Source organism: Corythoichthys intestinalis, chromosome 8 (assembly GCF_030265065.1).
Source record: "Corythoichthys intestinalis isolate RoL2023-P3 chromosome 8, ASM3026506v1, whole genome shotgun sequence".
Taxonomy (NCBI): domain Eukaryota; kingdom Metazoa; phylum Chordata; class Actinopteri; order Syngnathiformes; family Syngnathidae; genus Corythoichthys; species Corythoichthys intestinalis.
In genome coordinates this window covers 31,367,570-31,385,788 of record NC_080402.1, presented here as the reverse complement: position 1 = coordinate 31,385,788, position 18,219 = coordinate 31,367,570, and the positions used below count along the sequence as shown (strand labels likewise).

Genomic DNA, 18,219 nt, shown 5'->3' with positions numbered 1-18,219 from the left:
GTGGCCTAGCCAGTCTCCAGATCTCAACCCCATCGAAAATCTGTGGAGGGAGTTGAAAGTCCGTGTTGCCCAACGACAGCCCCAAAACACCACTGCTCTAGAGGAGATCTGCATGGAGCAACAGTGTGTGAAAAGCTTGTGAAGAGTTACAGAAAACATTTGGCCTCCGTTATTGCCAACAAAGGGTATAAAACAAAGTATTGAGATGAACTTTTGGTGTTGACCAAATACTTATCTTCCACCATGATTTGCAAATAAATTCCTTATAATCAAACAATGTGAGTTTCTGTTTTTTTTCCACATTCTGTCTCTTGTGGTTGAGGTTTACCCATGTTGACAATTACAGGCCACTCTAATATTTTCAAGTGGGAGAACTTGCATAATTCGTGGTTGACTAAATACTTATTTTCTCTACTGTGTGTGTGTATATATATATATATATATATATAATATATAAAATATTATATTTCTGTCTCCATCCCTGTACCCATGCATAATGCGCACCCATTATTTTACAAGTTGATTTGGGGGGGAAAAAGTGCGCGTTATATTCGGGAAATTACGGTAAATTACACAACGGTTGGACAGATGTGTGAAGTTTCACATGAAGTTATCCCACCTTGTAAATGCAATGTTAACATCTGACAAGTATTTTGTTGGTCACACCAGATGTTAAAACTGCAGTCCTTTTTTGCTGGACTTTGTTGCAGTTTGAAAGCAAACATTGTTTTTAACCTCATCCAGTTGGTGAAATCTATAAAAAATGTAGGTTATGTATTTAGTTTTGTATGTCTCTTTGTCTATATGTTCGTTTTCAAGACAACTCAAGAACAAAAAGCATAATTATCATCAAACTTACGGGATATGTTTGTAACATGAAACTGAAGAGATGATTTAGGTGGGGTAATGAGGTTAAAGGTCAGAGAAGGAATTTCCCATTAATTTTCATGATGAATTAATAACGGATTTGCCTATTTTACTCAAAATTTGCAGGGGAGGCGATATGATAAGAGAAAAGGTTAGAGGTCACATAGGTCATAAATATGACGATGCTATGAATTTGGCTGCTTAAAGGTTAGGGTTTGCCCCTTTCCCACTAAAACTAGTGGGTCAACGCGCGTTTTTCCAAGCCGATGCAACCCGCTAGCAATTGGCATTTGGCACCTTTCCCATTGACAAAAAAAAAAAGCCGTGTCTTTTTTTTTTTTTTCCACCCGTCTCACCCCCAGCCCCTCCTCAGCCGTGCGTAAGGTTCGTGACGTCACCACGCTAAGATGCGCTTCGACAAGTGCGACCGAATTCATTCAGTTCAAGCAAGTAAACAATGCAAAGCAACATAGAAGCTTCCTTTCCGTTTGTGTTCTCTGTTTTCATGCTTTTTACTGCCCTCAAAATGGTCGAAATGCAGCAAAGGATCAACACTCTGCTTGTGCTGAGGCAACGTAGGCGACGTGAATTTTGGCTTGAAATTGAAAGGAGTCGTGTACGTCACAGAAGGAGGAGAAGAGCCTTTGTTTCATCTGTTATGGCTATTGCTAACGCTGCTACACCGACTGTTCGCTGTATGTGGAACCCGATAGTGGATCCGGGCTAGAGCACATGGTTTTTGTTATGACGCATCACGTGCTAGCCTACGTCACCACGTAGATTAGGGTGTTGACTGTTGACCCGGGGTTTCGCTTTCACACTGCATGGCGATCAGAGCCGAGGTGATTTTAACGCGGGTTGCTTGGCGGGTTGATTGACACGGGTCGAAGCGGGTCGCTGCACCTTTCCCACTTCCACCAAAAGCCGATTGTTAGCGGGTTGACACGGGTTTTTTGGCCAGTGGGAAAGGGGTATTAAAGTGTTCCTCTTGTTTTTCACCATTTCCAATCCATTTGATTGTTTTTGCTAAAAAGGGTCCCCAAAACATCCGACCTGACACATCCCACTTTTCAATACTGTGCTGTATACCTTCCTCAGTGTCCATTATGCATGTAAAAGATGGTGGTGTGAACTCCAAATGAACCATGGACCAAATTACAAGTGAGAAAAATGATGAGGGGACTGAATAGTAGTCACATCCACGCCACCATATCCTCATACGCACATACACATAATACTTGTAATCGGTGCCCCCATCTAGTGTTCCCCTTGGGTTTGCATTAATTTGACGAAAGACCATTCCATCTTCCATCTGTTTCACCCGTTTTCAATACGGCGAATAAAACTCTCATGGTGTTCTATCACAGGAACAGCAGATGGTCTCACTTAGCCTGGCAGGCAGCTGCAACTCAACACAAGCACCACACACTCAAACACATGAACACACGTTTAGTCTGGTACTTTAGACCGACAACCAAACTAACTGTGGTGCCGGCGTGATAGTGAAAACAAAACAGTCTTTGAACATAATGAAAGCGAGACTTTGTACCTGTTAGATATCGTTGATGTCATTAGCTGCACAAGTTAAAGCACTTACACGTCACTGAAATCTGGGGACTGAATGTTACAATTTTCAGACATCATTGTGATGGTGCGTATCAGTTTTGAAACAGTCACCGAGGATCATAACAATAGGTAAACAAATCCATAAAAAAAAATAAAAAAAAAAATATATATATATATATAAATCATAAAACATGTATGCTTAGTTACGGAAGTGTTCGATTTTATTCTGTTAAGGTTACCACTGGTTGCTTCGGAACATTTTAGGCTCATTTATTCATTTATTTTTTAAAGTTCACTATTTATACACATGCATTGACAAAAATGTAAACCTCATAAAAATTGATTGACAAATGAGTAAGTTATCATTGATTTTAAATGAAGATGCATTGATGCAAGGAGAAGGTTGCCCTATATGACGGTCACATAGCTCTGCAAAGCAAGGCACAATTCAACAACAAAAAAGCAAAAGCTGCTTTACATGCATCGTTGATATTTATAAGATACCTGCTGTTTGTAGCCAAGTCGGTGTTGCAAATGATAATTGGAACTTTATCTCAAATTGTCTTACCTGGTTTTTTGAGGATGATATTAATAAAAAGTCCCCCTCCCCACCCCTAAAAAAGCCCATTTAATTCACTGACCCAATAACACTCAATAAAATAATTGGTTTAATAAACAAAAGTATCAATAATGGAATTGAATTATTACAAGTGGAAAATATAAATTCCCATTTTTCACCTCTTTTGAAGTAAATCTTAAGTTGTATCAGGTGCCAGTTGCTTTGTTTTAGTCGACTTAATCTGTTCTCCTACCCGTTAAAGAGTTCATTCCATTTGCGGAGCTATCCAACTGTAAATTCTCAAAGATACAATAATTATTTTCATTTTTATATGTGATTATGGGAATGATTAATGGGCCAATGCTGCAATAAACAATCCAATTGTGGATGTTTTCATGGAATCTTGGGACAAGTTGAACATAAATCCAATTCTGCTACACTAGAATCATAACCTTTCCACACTGTTATCCCTCATGGATGAGCCTCCCCTTTTTTAATCTCCTTTACTATTTTACCCTGGAAGACAGATTAATGGCCTGTGTTTAATGTGTTTTAAAGTGAAAAGAAACGTCTTGTAAATTTGACACTCGACAAATTTGACAACCCTGCCTGATTTGAACGATTAAAGAATTTGCTAAGTACTGTAAATGAATGAGGCTTCAAAATGATGAAAACTCAAGGTGTTGTCTCTGCTTGCAAATGCTCTGGACTAGGGCTGTCAAAATTTAAAATTTAAAAACTCGATTAAAAATTTTAATCGTTTGACAGCCCTACTCTGGACATGTCCACTGAATGCGCTTAAAACACTCTACGCTAAACAGAAAATCAATTGCCAAAATATTTAGCATCGTTCTTATGCCCACACATAGATGTGTGGAGTTATCGAATGTTAAAAATTCATTTGTCAAGATTAATTTTTTTTTTTTTTCGGTATGAGCGCTCACTACGGCTGTTTTGGGGGTATCGGACAGCATCCGATTTGGTCACAAGATGGAATCCGATCTGGTATTTCTGTGGGGCATTTGAGGAATGCGGGAAGTCTAGAAGATTATTAGAACGTTACTTCAACTGGGAGGTCCTAGTCGCGAAGTCAGGAGAAAAAAAAAAAAAAGTACCACAACGATTTGCTTCAATCTGACGTCACTTTACGAAATGGCGCTCAAGACAACATATTGTTGACACAAAAATGAAAATAATTTTCTTTGACACACCATGTATTTTTATCATACAGTGAATTATCTTAAAATAATTTGTAAATGTTTTATATATTGACTTTCTGCAAGGATGTACAGTAACTAAATAAGGCAGTTTACAGTGTGTGCTATACATCTGTCGTCGATTTTCCTCCACTATTTGATCGCTTACGGGAAGGCAGTTTTGTTGGAGGTCAAAATGTTTTTTGATGGCCAAAATAAAAAGCAACTTGTCCTACTCAGCCATGTTTGTTGTACATTTGCTTGGAATGCTTTGTGGTAGCAACAGGTACCATCCGAGTGGGATAAGTCCAGCTTCCCACCTTTCTCGACTCGAGCACTTGTTTTGTGCACAGACATGTTTTTCGGTTGCTGTAAATCACTAGGCAAACATGTCTGCCGTGTTGAACTTCTTCTCTTTTGAATCCAATGGTAGTAAAAGAACATTGTGTTATATTTGTAAACAGAGCATTTCTTGAGAATGTACCAGCAGGGCTCAATTTAATACAAAATACAGTATATAATTAGTCATTGACAGTGGAGTCACCCAACAAACCTTTCACCAGCATTTTTAAAAGCATTTTATTTCTTTTATTGTTACTTTTTTTTTTGTTTTTTACAATAAAAAAAAAAAATCTGTCCTGTTCAGCTGCTTAGAAACAGCGAATGGGAATCTGAATGTCCTTATAGACTGAACAGTTTTAATGTGCCACATGGGAGTTTGATATACTCCAATTGTGGTGGTTCATTTTATTTTAACTATTAGGAGAAAGCAGCGGACACGAAGGTGTTTTGGGCGGAAAGAAAGAAAGGAAGAAGAAAGAAGAGGAAAAGAACAAAAGTAAAAAAAATTCATGCATACATACTATATACCGGGTATATTGTTTTACAACCCAGTTTGCAGAGAACGGTTGTTGCAATACAGTTCACAATAAAAAGGATTTAAGTATAGGTTGCATTATTATCCATCCATCCATCCATCCATTATCTTCCGCTTAGTCCGGGGTCGGGTCGCGGGGGCAGCAGCTTTAGCAGGGAAGCCCAGACTTCCCTCTCCCCAGCCACTTCAGCCAGCTCCTCCGGCGGGATTCCAAGGCGTTCCCAGGCCAGCCGAGCGACATAGTCTCTCCAGCGTGTCCTGGGTCGACCCCGGGGCCTCCTACCGGTGGGACATGCCCGGAACACCCCTCCAGGGCGGCGTCCAGGAGGCATCCGAACCAAATGCCCGAGCCACCTCAACTGGCTCCTCTCAACGCGGAGGAGTAGCAGCTCGACACCAAGCCCCTCCCGGATGACCGAGCTTCTCACCCTATCTCTAAGGGAGAGCCCGGACACCCTGCGATGGAAACTCATTTCGGCCGCTTGTATCCGGGATCTTGTTCTTTCGGTCACGACCCACAGCTCGTGACCATAGGTGAGGGTAGGAACGTAGATCGACTGGTAAATTGAGAGCTTCGCCTTTTGGCTCAGCTCCTTCTTCACCACAACGGACCGGTGCAGAGTCCGCATCACTGCAGACGCTGCACCGATCCGCCTGTCAATCTCCCGCTCCCTCCTACCCTCACTCGTGAACAAGACCCCAAGATACTTGAACTCCTCCACTTGGGGCAGGATCTCATCCCCGACCCGGAGAGGGCACTCCACCCTTTTCCGGCTGAGGACCATGGTCTCGGATTTGGAGGTGCTGATCTTCATCCCAACCGCTTCACACTCGGCCGCGAACCGCCCCAGTGAGAGTTGGAGGTCACGGCTTGATGAAGCCAACAGCACCACATCATCTGCAAAAAGCAGAGATGCAATGCTGAGGCCACCAAACCGGACACCCTCAACGCTTCGGCTGCGCCTAGAAATTCTGTCCATAAAAATTATGAACAGAATCGGTGACAAAGGGCAGCCTTGGCGGAGTCCAATCCTCACTGGGAACGAATTCGACTTACTGCCGGCAATGCGGACCAGACTCTGACACCGGTCGTACAGGGACCGAACAGCCCTTACCAGGGGGCTCGGTACCCCGTACTCCCGGAGCACCCTCCACAGGACTCCCCTAGGCACACGGTCGAACGCCTTCTCCAAATCCACAAAACACATGTGGACTGGTTGGGCGAACTCCCATGCACCCTCGAGGACCCTGCCGAGGGTGTAGAGCTGGTCCACTGTTCCACGGCCGGGACGAAAACCACACTGCTCCTCCTGAATCCGAGATTCGACTTCCCGACGGACCCTCCTCTCCAGCACCCCTGAATAGACTTTACCTGGGAGGCTGAGGAGTGTGATCCCTCTATAATTGGAACACACCCTCCGGTCCCCCTTTTTAAAAAGGGGGACCACCACCCCGGTCTGCCAATCCTGAGGCACTGTCCCCGATGTCCACGCAATGTTGTAGAGGCGTGTCAGCCATGACAGCCCCACAACATCCAGAGCCTTTAGGAACTCCGGGCGGATCTCATCTACCCCTGGGGCCCTGCCACCGAGGAGCTTACCAACCGCCTCAGTGACTTCAACCCCAGAGATGGAAGAGCCCACCTCAGAGTCCCCAGACTCTGCTCCCTCAAAGGAAGGCGTGTCGGTGGAATTGAGGAGGGCTTCGAAGTATTCTCCCCACCTACTCACGACGTCCCGAGTCGAGGTCAGCAGTACACCATCTTCACTATACACAGTGTTAATGGTGCACTGCTTTCCTCTCCTCAGACGCCGGATGGTGGACTAGAATTTCCTCGAAGCTGTCCGGAAGTCGTTTTCCATGGCCTCGCCGAACTCCTCCCATGTCCGAGTTTTTGCCTCGGCGACCGCCGAAGCCGCAGTCCGCTTGGCCAGCCGGTACCTGTCAGATGCCTCCGGAGTCCCACAGGCCAAAAAGGCCTGATAGGCCTCCTTCTTCAGCTTGACGGCATCCCTTACCGCTGGTGTCCACCAGCGGGTTCGGGGATTGCCGCCACGACAGGCACCAACCACCTTACGGCCACAGCTCCGATCGGCCGCCTCAACAATGGAGGTGCGGAACATGGCCCACTCGGACTCAATGTCCCTCACCTCCCCCGGGACAAGGGAGAAGTTCTGCCGGAGGTGGGTGTTGAAACTCTTTCTGACAGGGGATTCTGCCAAACGTTCCCAGCAGACCCTCACAATACGTTTGGGCCTGCCAGGTCTGGCCAGCAACTTCCCCCACCATCGGAGCCAACACACCACCAGGTGGTGATCAGTTGACAGCTCCGCCCCTCTCTTCACCCGAGTGTCCAAAACATGTGGCTGCAAGTCCGATGACACGATTACAAAGTCGATCATTGAACTGTGGCCTAGGGTGTCCTGGTGCCAAGTGCACATGTGGACAGCCCTATGTTTGAACATGGTGTTCGTTATGGACAAACCGTGACGAGCACAGAAGTCCAATAACAGAACACCACTCGGGTTCTGATCGGGGGGGGCCGTTCCTCCCAATCACGCCCCTCCAGGTCTCACTGTCATTGCCCACGTGAGCGTTGAAGTCCCCCAGTAGAACGAGGGAGTCCCCAGAGGGGGCGCTCTCCAGCACACCCTCCAAGGACTCCAAAAAGGGTGGGTATTCTGAGCTGCTGTTCGGTGCATAAGCGCAAACAACAGTCAGAACCCGTCCCCCCACCCGAAGGCGGAGGGAGGCTACCCTCTCGTCCACGGGGGTAAACCCCAACGTACAGGCACCAAGCCGGGGGGCAATAAGTATGCCCACACCTGCTCGGCACCTCTCACTGTGGGCAACTCCAGAATGGAAGAGAGTCCAACCCCTCTCGAGAGGATTGGTACCAGAACCCAAGCTGTGTGTGGAGGAGAGTCCGACTATATCTAGTCGGAACTTCTCTGCCTCAGCATTATTATTTTGCATTATTTTAATAATCTAAGATAATAATGGGATCGGTTTCGGCACAACATATTAAAATAGAAACAGTAGCTTTATAAAAATCGAATCGGAAGTAAAAAAAAAAAAAAAAAAAAATCTGGATCGGGGCATCCTTACTACTATCTTCTGTCACTCCATTCTGAAGTATCCATACAGACTTACACACACATAAACACAGTCAGGTTTTACAAATGTCTAGTCCTCTAGCTTACGTATTGTAATGTCGTAATTATTAAAAATCTTATATTTCCATAACTGACGATTGCATAGTTTTTGCTCTTTGCATTATTTCAATTAGTCAGCTTCAAATGATAATTTATTTGCAGAAAATTAATGATAATTATTAATTATATTAATTAATCTGCTTCTAATATGTATAATTTATTTACAGAAAAAAAAATCTGAATTAAAATTTGAAGGTCCTACAATAAGCTTCTACCCTGTGTTTTTGGTGTCTCCACCTGCCTGGATGTCATCCTGCTTGTGTAGCTCATTTGCAAGCTGTCAGCTAGATGGTGGTTGGGAGTGTGGGGCTCTTCCTCTGCGAGTTTATTTAGATCCCAGAAGAATGCCTGATTCGGTCGCAGTCAGCTGCATTACGTATGTTGTGCTCCAAATCAATTCATATCGCTACCTGTAGTTACTTATACCAGGGAAGCTACTGGTATGCTTCCTTTGCAGTTTTATTAGTTTAGAAAAGTCAAGTCACATATATTTATATTGCCCTAAAACCTGCGGTGCTAAAAAGAACATGGGGTCTTTATCCTGTCGGTTTTGTTTTTAAAAGAGTTATCAAACTGCTTTCAGTCTCATATATAAATTGATGGTATTTCTTGCACTTTTGTAAATACAGAAGACACTTTGTATTTACTCTCAGTTGCATCGCACATTTTAGTTTTGGGCTTGACTTGGTCTCAACCTGTAGTTTCAGCATTGACTTCGGCTTTATTTTTGTGGTTTGACTACTGCATTTTGATGTTATTTCACCAATCTAAAGTTCATAGTTTCTCCAAAGCAAATGTCAGCCTGTTTTTTTTTATGTCATGAAATATCAAATTACTATCTTTGATTGGTTAGTTAAGATGTCCTTTTTTTTTCAGAGCATCGTGGCAAAATATGGCTCTCAGTTTCGAGGCAACTCGCAGCACGATGCCCTGGAGTTCCTCCTCTGGCTTTTGGACAGAGTTCACGAAGATGCCAAAAACCCGAACAACAACAACAGTAGCAGCAGCAGTAGCAACAACACCAAAGCTAACTTCAAGGTGAGTCCAATTTGACCAGCATCATCAACCATTTGAATGAAATGCTTTCGTGAGAAAATTAATAAAGAAGCTTCTTATGTTGTTAGTGTTAATGCTGGTGGTGTCTTTGGAGTGTCTCTTTGACAACCTTGAACTTTGAGAGTAGCTCAACCTAAACCAGTAACTGTATCTTTGTGGCACCACACTAAAGTAGAGAATGTCAATGTAATTTCATGAGAAGTTCTTGGTAGGGGTTATAGCATGAGACTTAGGACTCCATGAAACACTTGATCATTATGAAATTTCTATCAATAGAGTTTTCTCTTTAATATTCATGGAGCCCTACCTTCCTGGTATTATTTTTCGTGCCAAATAAACATCTTAAGGCCGTAGCTCTCATTAGGCTGCCAGTGCTATAATAAAGCCGGCTTCCCTCTGCTGATTCTGCCATTCAGAGACTGGCTTTTCATAGTCAGGATAATCTCTGATTTTCTTTTTTTCCAATGTTGATCCACTTTATTAACAGATTTCATTGTATCATACGATAGTACCATTGTCCGTATTCTGCTTATAATACAACATTGGGACTACAGCTTTGGACCCTCATGCTGGCTTAGTGCTATGGGTAAACAGTGATATGCCTGTAACCTTTATTGAGGACATTTGACTAATTGTCCTGTTTATGGCTTCAAATATCGCAAACAGAGAACTAATAAATTGCAGTAAATTGCAGATTTGGATAAATATGTGTGTCTATCTCATGGTCACTTGACTGCACGGTGTGCATTGCAATGATTGGCCACTCCGAGAAAAGACTTTCAATGTGTTCGTTTCTATTACCATATAAAAACACAATTGAAAGTGATTGAACACCAAAATGTATTGCAAATAGTGAAAATAAAGTACAAAGGGGGTGTCTGTTATTGTTGTCACGATACTAACATTTTTAACTCACTATCGATACTAAAAAACACTCGATACGATTTTTGATACTAATTATCTAAAAAAGAACAAATTCACTTTTTTTTTTTTTTAACAATTAACACTTTCAGTGCCATTAAGATGATGACACCTCTAATCATGTGGTGTCCAATCATCTTGCTGTGAATTGAAATGAGTTTTAAATAAGTAGACGTACAATATATTTGAATTGGAAGAATTAACAGCGAAAGAGCGAACAAATGTTTATTCACTGTCAACCTTCCTAGTTCAAATTAGTAGGATTTTCAACATTTTCAATCGCAAAAACTTACCAAGTAAAATGCAAAAATGTCCTCCATTACCAGTACTATCAAGAGTACTGGAAAATTAAGCATTTATCCCATGACAACACAATTGCTGGTGAACTGTGGTAGTGCAGATACAAATAAAAAACTGAGCATTCATACTTTTGAAATTAAACATCGTGTCCAGATACTACTATTTCAGTATTGATACGTCAATACCACCCTAGTGTCTGTGAACCAATAGCATATTATCATTAGCATTTTTAACATGCTTTTTAACTTTTATAGTGGGTCAAGTTAAGCATTTAATTATGTGATTAATATTATTTTGAATTATTGAAATTTCAGTCCCAAATAAATATTTTTATCATGCTAAGCATTAATAATTGAAATTGAAAATAAGATAACTTAATTACATTGAAAATAAATCAAATAAATAACCGGCAAAATTGTGTGTATTTTATAAGTAAATATAATGTATAAACAAAATTTTATAAAAAAAAAAACAAACAAACAAACAAAAAAAGAATCATTGGTTTCGTTTTTTTTGCCCCAGTTTTCCATATTCAGTTTTCTGTTTCAGCCAAGAATTATAATTTTTGGTAGCATCCCTAGTTTAAAATGCTAAGCAAAGACATTTTGTTGAGTCATCGGGTCGGTGGAAACACTTTTCTGTAAAATTCAAACAGTTTTACTCTTTTTACAACACACTGAATCAATGTCCCTATATACTGGACTGTGTAATTTCCTGAGACAGTCCTGTATATATACACAGGACTGTCTCAAAAAATTAGAATATTGTGTATTCTAATTTTCTGAGACAGTCCAGTATGTATTTCTCTCAAGATGTGAAGGGATGATTGTGTTTTAATTTCCCTAGTTGATCGAAAAGCAATAGATTTTGCTGGCTTGCAAGAGTGAGTGTACAAAAGTGTTTATCTGCATTTTATCGATGGGCGACCGGTCTGGGCAGGCGGTACGCGACCTTTCTGCCAAAGCACGCTGGCATAGATTCCAGCCCACCCTCCCCTGAGCCTAAATGTGATGAGCCGTTTACAAAAAGATGGATGGGCATGGAACTAATGATTTATTTTAAAGCCCACTAGGGTGATTCAGATAGCCTGTGATTTGTGGTGTTGATCTATATCTATAATTTTCTAATATTGTCACTGCTAGCTGTCGACATTTTAATTCACTAGCACCATCATCATCCGTCAAAGACTATCCAACATCATGTATTGAAAGGAGGATTTATTACAGGGCCACTATTGTACATTTTAAGTCTGTCTATGACTGCTCTGCAGGTTTGTTAGTTCAGTGGTGGATTGCATTAACCTGTGCACACATTGCATGTATTGCACCTGTTTCAGGAGCACTGTTACCAGTTTCACAGCTTGGCCCCAGCAATATTATGTAACCAACACAAAGGAAGCTCAGTGATGCTAATACGCCTACCAATGGGACCTTGCTAAACCTGCTTGGTTTCCCTACCCTCCTTTGGCTTGCACCACATAAGTAGCATTCTTTTATGAGCATAAAGTCAGATGGCAGCAGTCACTACTTTATGCACTTTTTTGTCACACTTGGAACTGGAAAAGGTTGACTTATTAAATGTTAACTCATTGGCTGCCATTGATGGCCCAATCGTCTGCTCACTGCCCTAACCCTCCCAGTTCAAGTGGATTGGACGTCTAACGCAGTCAGTAACAGTGAAACATGATCACTCAATACCAGTAGGCATGTGCTGGTATGACATTCTGACGGTATGATAACATTAAGCCAAAATGTCACGGTTTCACGGTATCATGGTATTGCAATTACAGCTCCAAAATGTGTTACTTTGAGATATCTGGGTTAAAAAAAACAAACAAAAAAAACAACAAGAACTTTTTTTTCATTGAACAGGATTTTATTTTTCAAAATATATTATTAAATTGGAACATGCAGTAAGTATAATGTTAAGTTAAAATAAATAAATAAATAAAAACTTAAATATTCTAAATCAAAATAAATGCAGTCCTTTACGTGAGCCTAAACCAGTACTTCTCAAAAAGTGGGGCGCGCCCCCCTGGGGGGGCGCAGAGCGATGCCAGGGGGGGCGCATGTGTCCTCAGGGAACATGCTTTTTTCTTTTCTTTTTTTTTTTTGCCGGATTGGAATAAAGTGTACTTGCACATCCACTCAGTGGGTAGCAGTGGCGCTCTCATTTTCAGAGTGCGTGCAGTATTTTTGTACTAAGGAAGAGCACTCAGCACACAGAAAACAGATATGAAGAGCAGTGCGCCGCCGCCGTTTTCGAAAGCCGTTTTCCGACCGGACTCACTCACGCAGCGACCCACTGTCTTGTCCGGTTCTCACGTCGCCTCCCGAGAAGTGCCATTTTCGGCTTGGGATCGTCACGACAACCGCCCTCACCTACGGTTCTACCTCGGCCGCCGAGAATGCGCTTTTTTCGTGCCGTTTGCCTTTTAGCTTTGACTTTTAATACAATGGGTGATGAAGAAAAACCACTGTTTACTGTGTCTAAAAATAATTATAGCGGACTGCCAGAAGCCAAATCAATTAAGACGCCACTTAAAGACATTCGACCCCAATCTCATTGATAAGCCGCTTGATTGTTTTTCAGCGAAAACGTGCCGAATATTGCCAACAATCGTCCTGCTTTGTCAGTGTTATATCAGTAAACCAGTGAGCATTGTTAGCATGCTCATTGCAAAATGACTCCACACCATTGCAAAGGAGGTAATACTGAGTGTGAGCAGCAAAATTAAAAACTGTCCTTCTGTCCAAGGACACTCTTTTTTTCCTAATTTCATTTTTGTTTTTTCGGTCAAATTTTTTGGCATATTGTCCTCATGAGTGAATCTTTCTAATCAATTTGAATTTGTTATGATTTACGGATTTTATTACATTTTATTTTTCTGCATCAAATGGTCAAAAATGTACCTTGAGTGTATTTTTCCAGTTTGAATGTCTTTTTTTTTTTTAAATTCAGGCAAATTGATGCACGTCAAGTCTTCTCTGTTACAAACAAAACAATGTTAATAAAGTTATACTTTATTAAAAGTTGATCTATGTTACCTTTTTTCTTTATTAGAAAAAAAGGACACAATGTTAGGCAGCTGTGTATTTACAATAGTAATTTTATAGACAAATAATACTATTTACAGTGGCGGCAGAGAGTTTGGGGGGGCGCGAAACATTTACGTCTTGCTTGGGGGGGCGTAACAGAAAATAATTGAGAAGCACTGGCCTAAACCCACAGCCACAGTTCAACATTATTACGATCGGAACAAAAATAATTTAATTATTTTCAATAAAAAGCACATGTGTATGACTCGTATCATGTTTACATTATACACAGACTCTCTTTCTCAGCACAGGCAGTTGCTTGGGAGAAAAAAACACCACGTTTTATTACCGCTAGGAACATTAAACACGCTGGAGTTAACTCTTGTCGCTGGTGGGAAATGTTCATGACAGTGTTTCCTAACCTTTAGTTTTGTATAAATGCGAAATCATTGGAGGTATTGCCTCCCCGGGACCCACCTTCCGCAAACATGTTGTACATGTTGGTTGGCCCTCCTCCTCTAAGCCGCAGCCGTCTGTAACTTTTCCCGAGCCTAAGTATTCCTAGGCCTGTCGCGATAACAAATTTTAGTGTGCGATTATTTATCTCATAAATGATTGCGATATGCGATATTATTGCGCCCCCCCCAATTTGTTTTTTTTTTAAACCAATTCACAATAATGCAGTGAGAATACAGTATATAGTAATAGATCAAGTACACCCATTTAAACGCGATAAATATTTACTCTTAAATTCAAAAATACTTTTTAAGAAATCACAACTAAAAACAATAGACCATGTCTCTTAAGTAAAAGACAACAATATTAATACCACTAGGAAACACAGAATGAATTAAATGTGTTTTTCAAGAAAAATAAATAGAACTGCACTTAATAACTTAAGCATTTAGGCAAATGAAAAATTTTCCCCTCATAGCTTCTGCTATGGTGTTCCATACGGATGCAACGATAAGATTTTCGATAGGGACACGATTTTCGATTCGATTGAAAACATTTAAAGCTCTGAAAAGAAAATAACAACTGTATATTTTGTTTCGGGTTATTTTTATTTTTTATTTTTTTGCTAACGAGCAAACATTAAATTGCCATCATATAAACATGAATTTTAGTGCATGATATTTATGTGCTTACTTCTTACTGAAATGAGAAATTTTGTATAAAAGTGCTGAGAACAATCTTTACTGTTTGTAAAGTGAGGCGGGGCACACTGTTGATTGCTATTACTGTCTTAGCAGGTGACTAGAGGTCTTACCACATGTGAAAAACATCCTATCTGTGGTCCAAGTCATCTGTGTTATAGTGTTGTATCGGTCGCGAACGATTCGGTCTTTTTGAACGAATTGTTTGTGTGAACGAGACCGAACTAATCACCATCTGCACTGATACGTTCTATGAAGTAAGGGTTTGTTCGCTGCGTGGGAGGGCGTTGAGCAAGCGGCAGCGTCTTTTGACATCACACACGACCAATCAGACGCCAGCCTCATCGTGGGCAGGGGAGGGAGCGGAAACAGAATCAGGGCGTCTGTCACTCACTCATAAGCAGCCAGCGTGCACGCAAGGGGGCAAGACTGAGTTATGTCACTTCCCGTTCAGTGACTCGGTCCTCCGGTTCCTGACCTAGCTTGCTGCTAACTTGACTTTCCAGTAATGCGGTGAACGAGTCAAAAAATGGAGGGAAATGACTTTGTAACGTATTTGTTAATGTGGAGCCTATCAAATGCTGCTCAAACAGACAAAACACCACACAAATCTAGCGAGCATGGTTTAGTGTACTTTTTTTCTCATCAGACTCGGGACTACCTATGACTGACAACATACTATCAAACTTACAGTAGTTTAAAACACGGGTAGCTAAAAAAAAACAAAAAAAAAAAACACGGGTAGCTACGAGGCAAGCAAAAGTGAGCTGCGTCGCGTGACGGCACTCACGGCAGTGAAGGGGGCAGAGAACTGTCACCATATGGAGGCTTCATGGCAGCGATATTTACCTCATATGCGCACAGAAAAAATATTTAGTATTATCACCATAATACTGATTTGCAATGAAACTGTATATACACGTCAATTTTTTCCGACTGTTTTATTTAATTTTTTTTCGTGTCAGAGCGTGTCGGGTGTTGGTTGGTTTGACAAATTATGTCCATCCGTCCATCATGTGCTACTCAAAAACAACGCACGCGGACACGGGAGATGTCGCAATATGTCTACATTTTTCTTAACAGACTAATGAGAGTAGAAAGGCAACATCGTAAAGAACAAACAATTATTTCTCGTCAGCATTTGACGATCTGAGATGAGGGGGCGACATGGGAGCTGACCGGATTATTTTATTTGTTAATACCAGTGCAAAAATTCAATACGATCATCTTAATACTGATTTGCAATTAAACTGTCGAATATCAAAATGTAGTATTGTTTTTATTTCAGAGCAGCACATTTGACAACTAGCTATTTACGCTTTAGTTTTAACAATAGTGACCTAAAATAATAGTGATGAGCATAAAAACTAAAATACAACAGAGCGAGAGGTAAATATGATGTGTTGGCCGTTCCATATTTAGAAATTAAACTTTCGATTTATTTTTATTTTCGTGACAGGAAGCACGCCGCGTTGGCTGGTAGCAGCAGCATTGTATATGTGATCAAGATCATGCTAAAGAAAGTCCGTGCGCCCCCGACCCCAAACTCCCACTCCCCCCACAAAAGGAAAATGTTTAACCGTGTCCTAAATCGAAATGCAAGCACGAGCCATGATTTTGATCCCATTCAACTAGGACAGACGACGCGGAAGTTCTCCCTCGCTTTTGCAGCAGCGGGAGGGAGACGAGGCTATCTGTGAAAGCAGAATGATATCGTCTGTCACTCATTTCTGAAACTACGACGAGTGGTCAATGAGGAGCCTGTGTGCAAGAGAGGGAGGGACCAAGCGATGTCACTTCCCGTTCAGTTATACTGCGAAGCGGTCTTTGGTGATTCGTTCGGCAACGTCACTTCCCGTTCACTAACCGAACGATTCATTTGGGCGGGGAGGGAGGTGAGGGGGCGAACGACTCGTTGAACAATTCGTTTGAACGAATCTTTTTACTGAACGAACCGGAATGGATACGTTTACTCAAGTGAACGACAGATCCCGTCACTACTGTGTTACGTAGTGAATTAATAATATTTGCAGCATTATCTATAGTCACTGGTATGGATTAATTTGGCCTTCTTAACTCCCATTCAGTCATGGCGGTTTATAATTCATCGATGTAGTATATGGCTGCGTGTCCCATAATCACTCTGGGCTCACGTAGCCAATGGCACGGGACGTAGCACATCTAGTTTGCTATTTCATGATATCTAGAGTGTGCACACATTTAAAAAAAAGTTAGCAAACGCCACAGAACAGTCACGTCTGCTCATTACTGCACAACACCAGCGACTTTCATAAACAGGACGGGTTTGAAGCACAGCGCTCTTAATTTGCCACTCAATGTTCATCATGTCCGTTGTCAAAGCGAGGTTGTTCGTAGCAGCCAAGTCGGTAACAATGTTTTGGCGGACTTTGTTGTAAATATCCGGTAATGTGCTGAAAAATAGCCGCCTCGCGTGAAATGTCACCCCTGACGGGAGCGCCCACACGCCAACAACACCGGCACGCCGGAGATGGTCCGCAGTCAATCCGGAGCACTGACGCGGCCGGTATACGTTGAACAATAGGATATAATGGGAACGATTGGCTTCGGCGCTATTTTTTTGCCGGACCTGGAACGAAGATGCATGATGCGCAGTTGGTAACAAGGAATCCGAACTTAAATCGCAGCAGAAAAATTACCGCCCTCATTTTTATTTATCGTGCGATAAATGGAATTCTTGCATATTGCGACAGGCTTAAGTATTCCCATATTTCTTTTTCTTCGATGGGGGAATAAGTTCAGGAGTTTCACCTCCTCCATCCATCGTGTAGCACAGCTGACTCACTGACACTGAGCAACAACCGGTGGGGGAGGACTGAGCCTTGCAGCGAGGGATTTCTCCCTGCATTTTTGGGACATAAAAAATAGCTAATACAATAGTGACGGTATGACTGAACATTTTTGAAACTGTGATGTTTTCATACCATGATATACCTTGAAACCGGTGTTCTGCCAAAATGTCCTAAATCGGCCAAACATCGACACAAGGCGAATTTGACACCCAAAGTACTACCCTGCGCTTTCAACTTGTTTTGTTAGATGCATACAGGCAGAACGTACTAAAAATGCCTTAAGAAAATACTTAAATGTAGTCATATCAAATAAGGACGGTTTAAATACGCTACATGACTAATGTGGTCAATAGCTCAACACTGCTTACAAGGAAACACATGTCTAAATACCAGCAATTCCAGTTGAAACAGTTTTGATGTCTATCACTGTCAGTGGCAGTGAATGAGTTAATTGATTTCAGAAAAGATGGACTGTTGCAGTTACCGACAGCAACATTTTTTTTTACAGGATTTTAATTATAGAATAGAGCATTTGAACGATACAAAATTACAAAGATGAAAAAAAAAAAATTCCGTATAATTATTTTTTACTATTTTGCACAGGTTTGGCCCCTGATTTGCGAAAAGCAAGCAAAA

The 18,219-nt window shown here is 41.6% G+C and overlaps 1 protein-coding gene across 1 annotated transcript in view; it reads left to right on the top strand.

Annotated features, from left to right (window-relative positions):
- Positions 1-18,219, top strand: part of usp43a (ubiquitin specific peptidase 43a) — a 165,073-nt gene that overhangs the window by 24,148 nt on the left and 122,706 nt on the right. Inside the window, exon 2 of the mRNA XM_057843065.1 lies at positions 9,157-9,318. Within this exon, the coding sequence (XP_057699048.1) occupies positions 9,157-9,318 (162 nt within the window). The remainder of the gene's footprint in view (positions 1-9,156; positions 9,319-18,219) is intronic.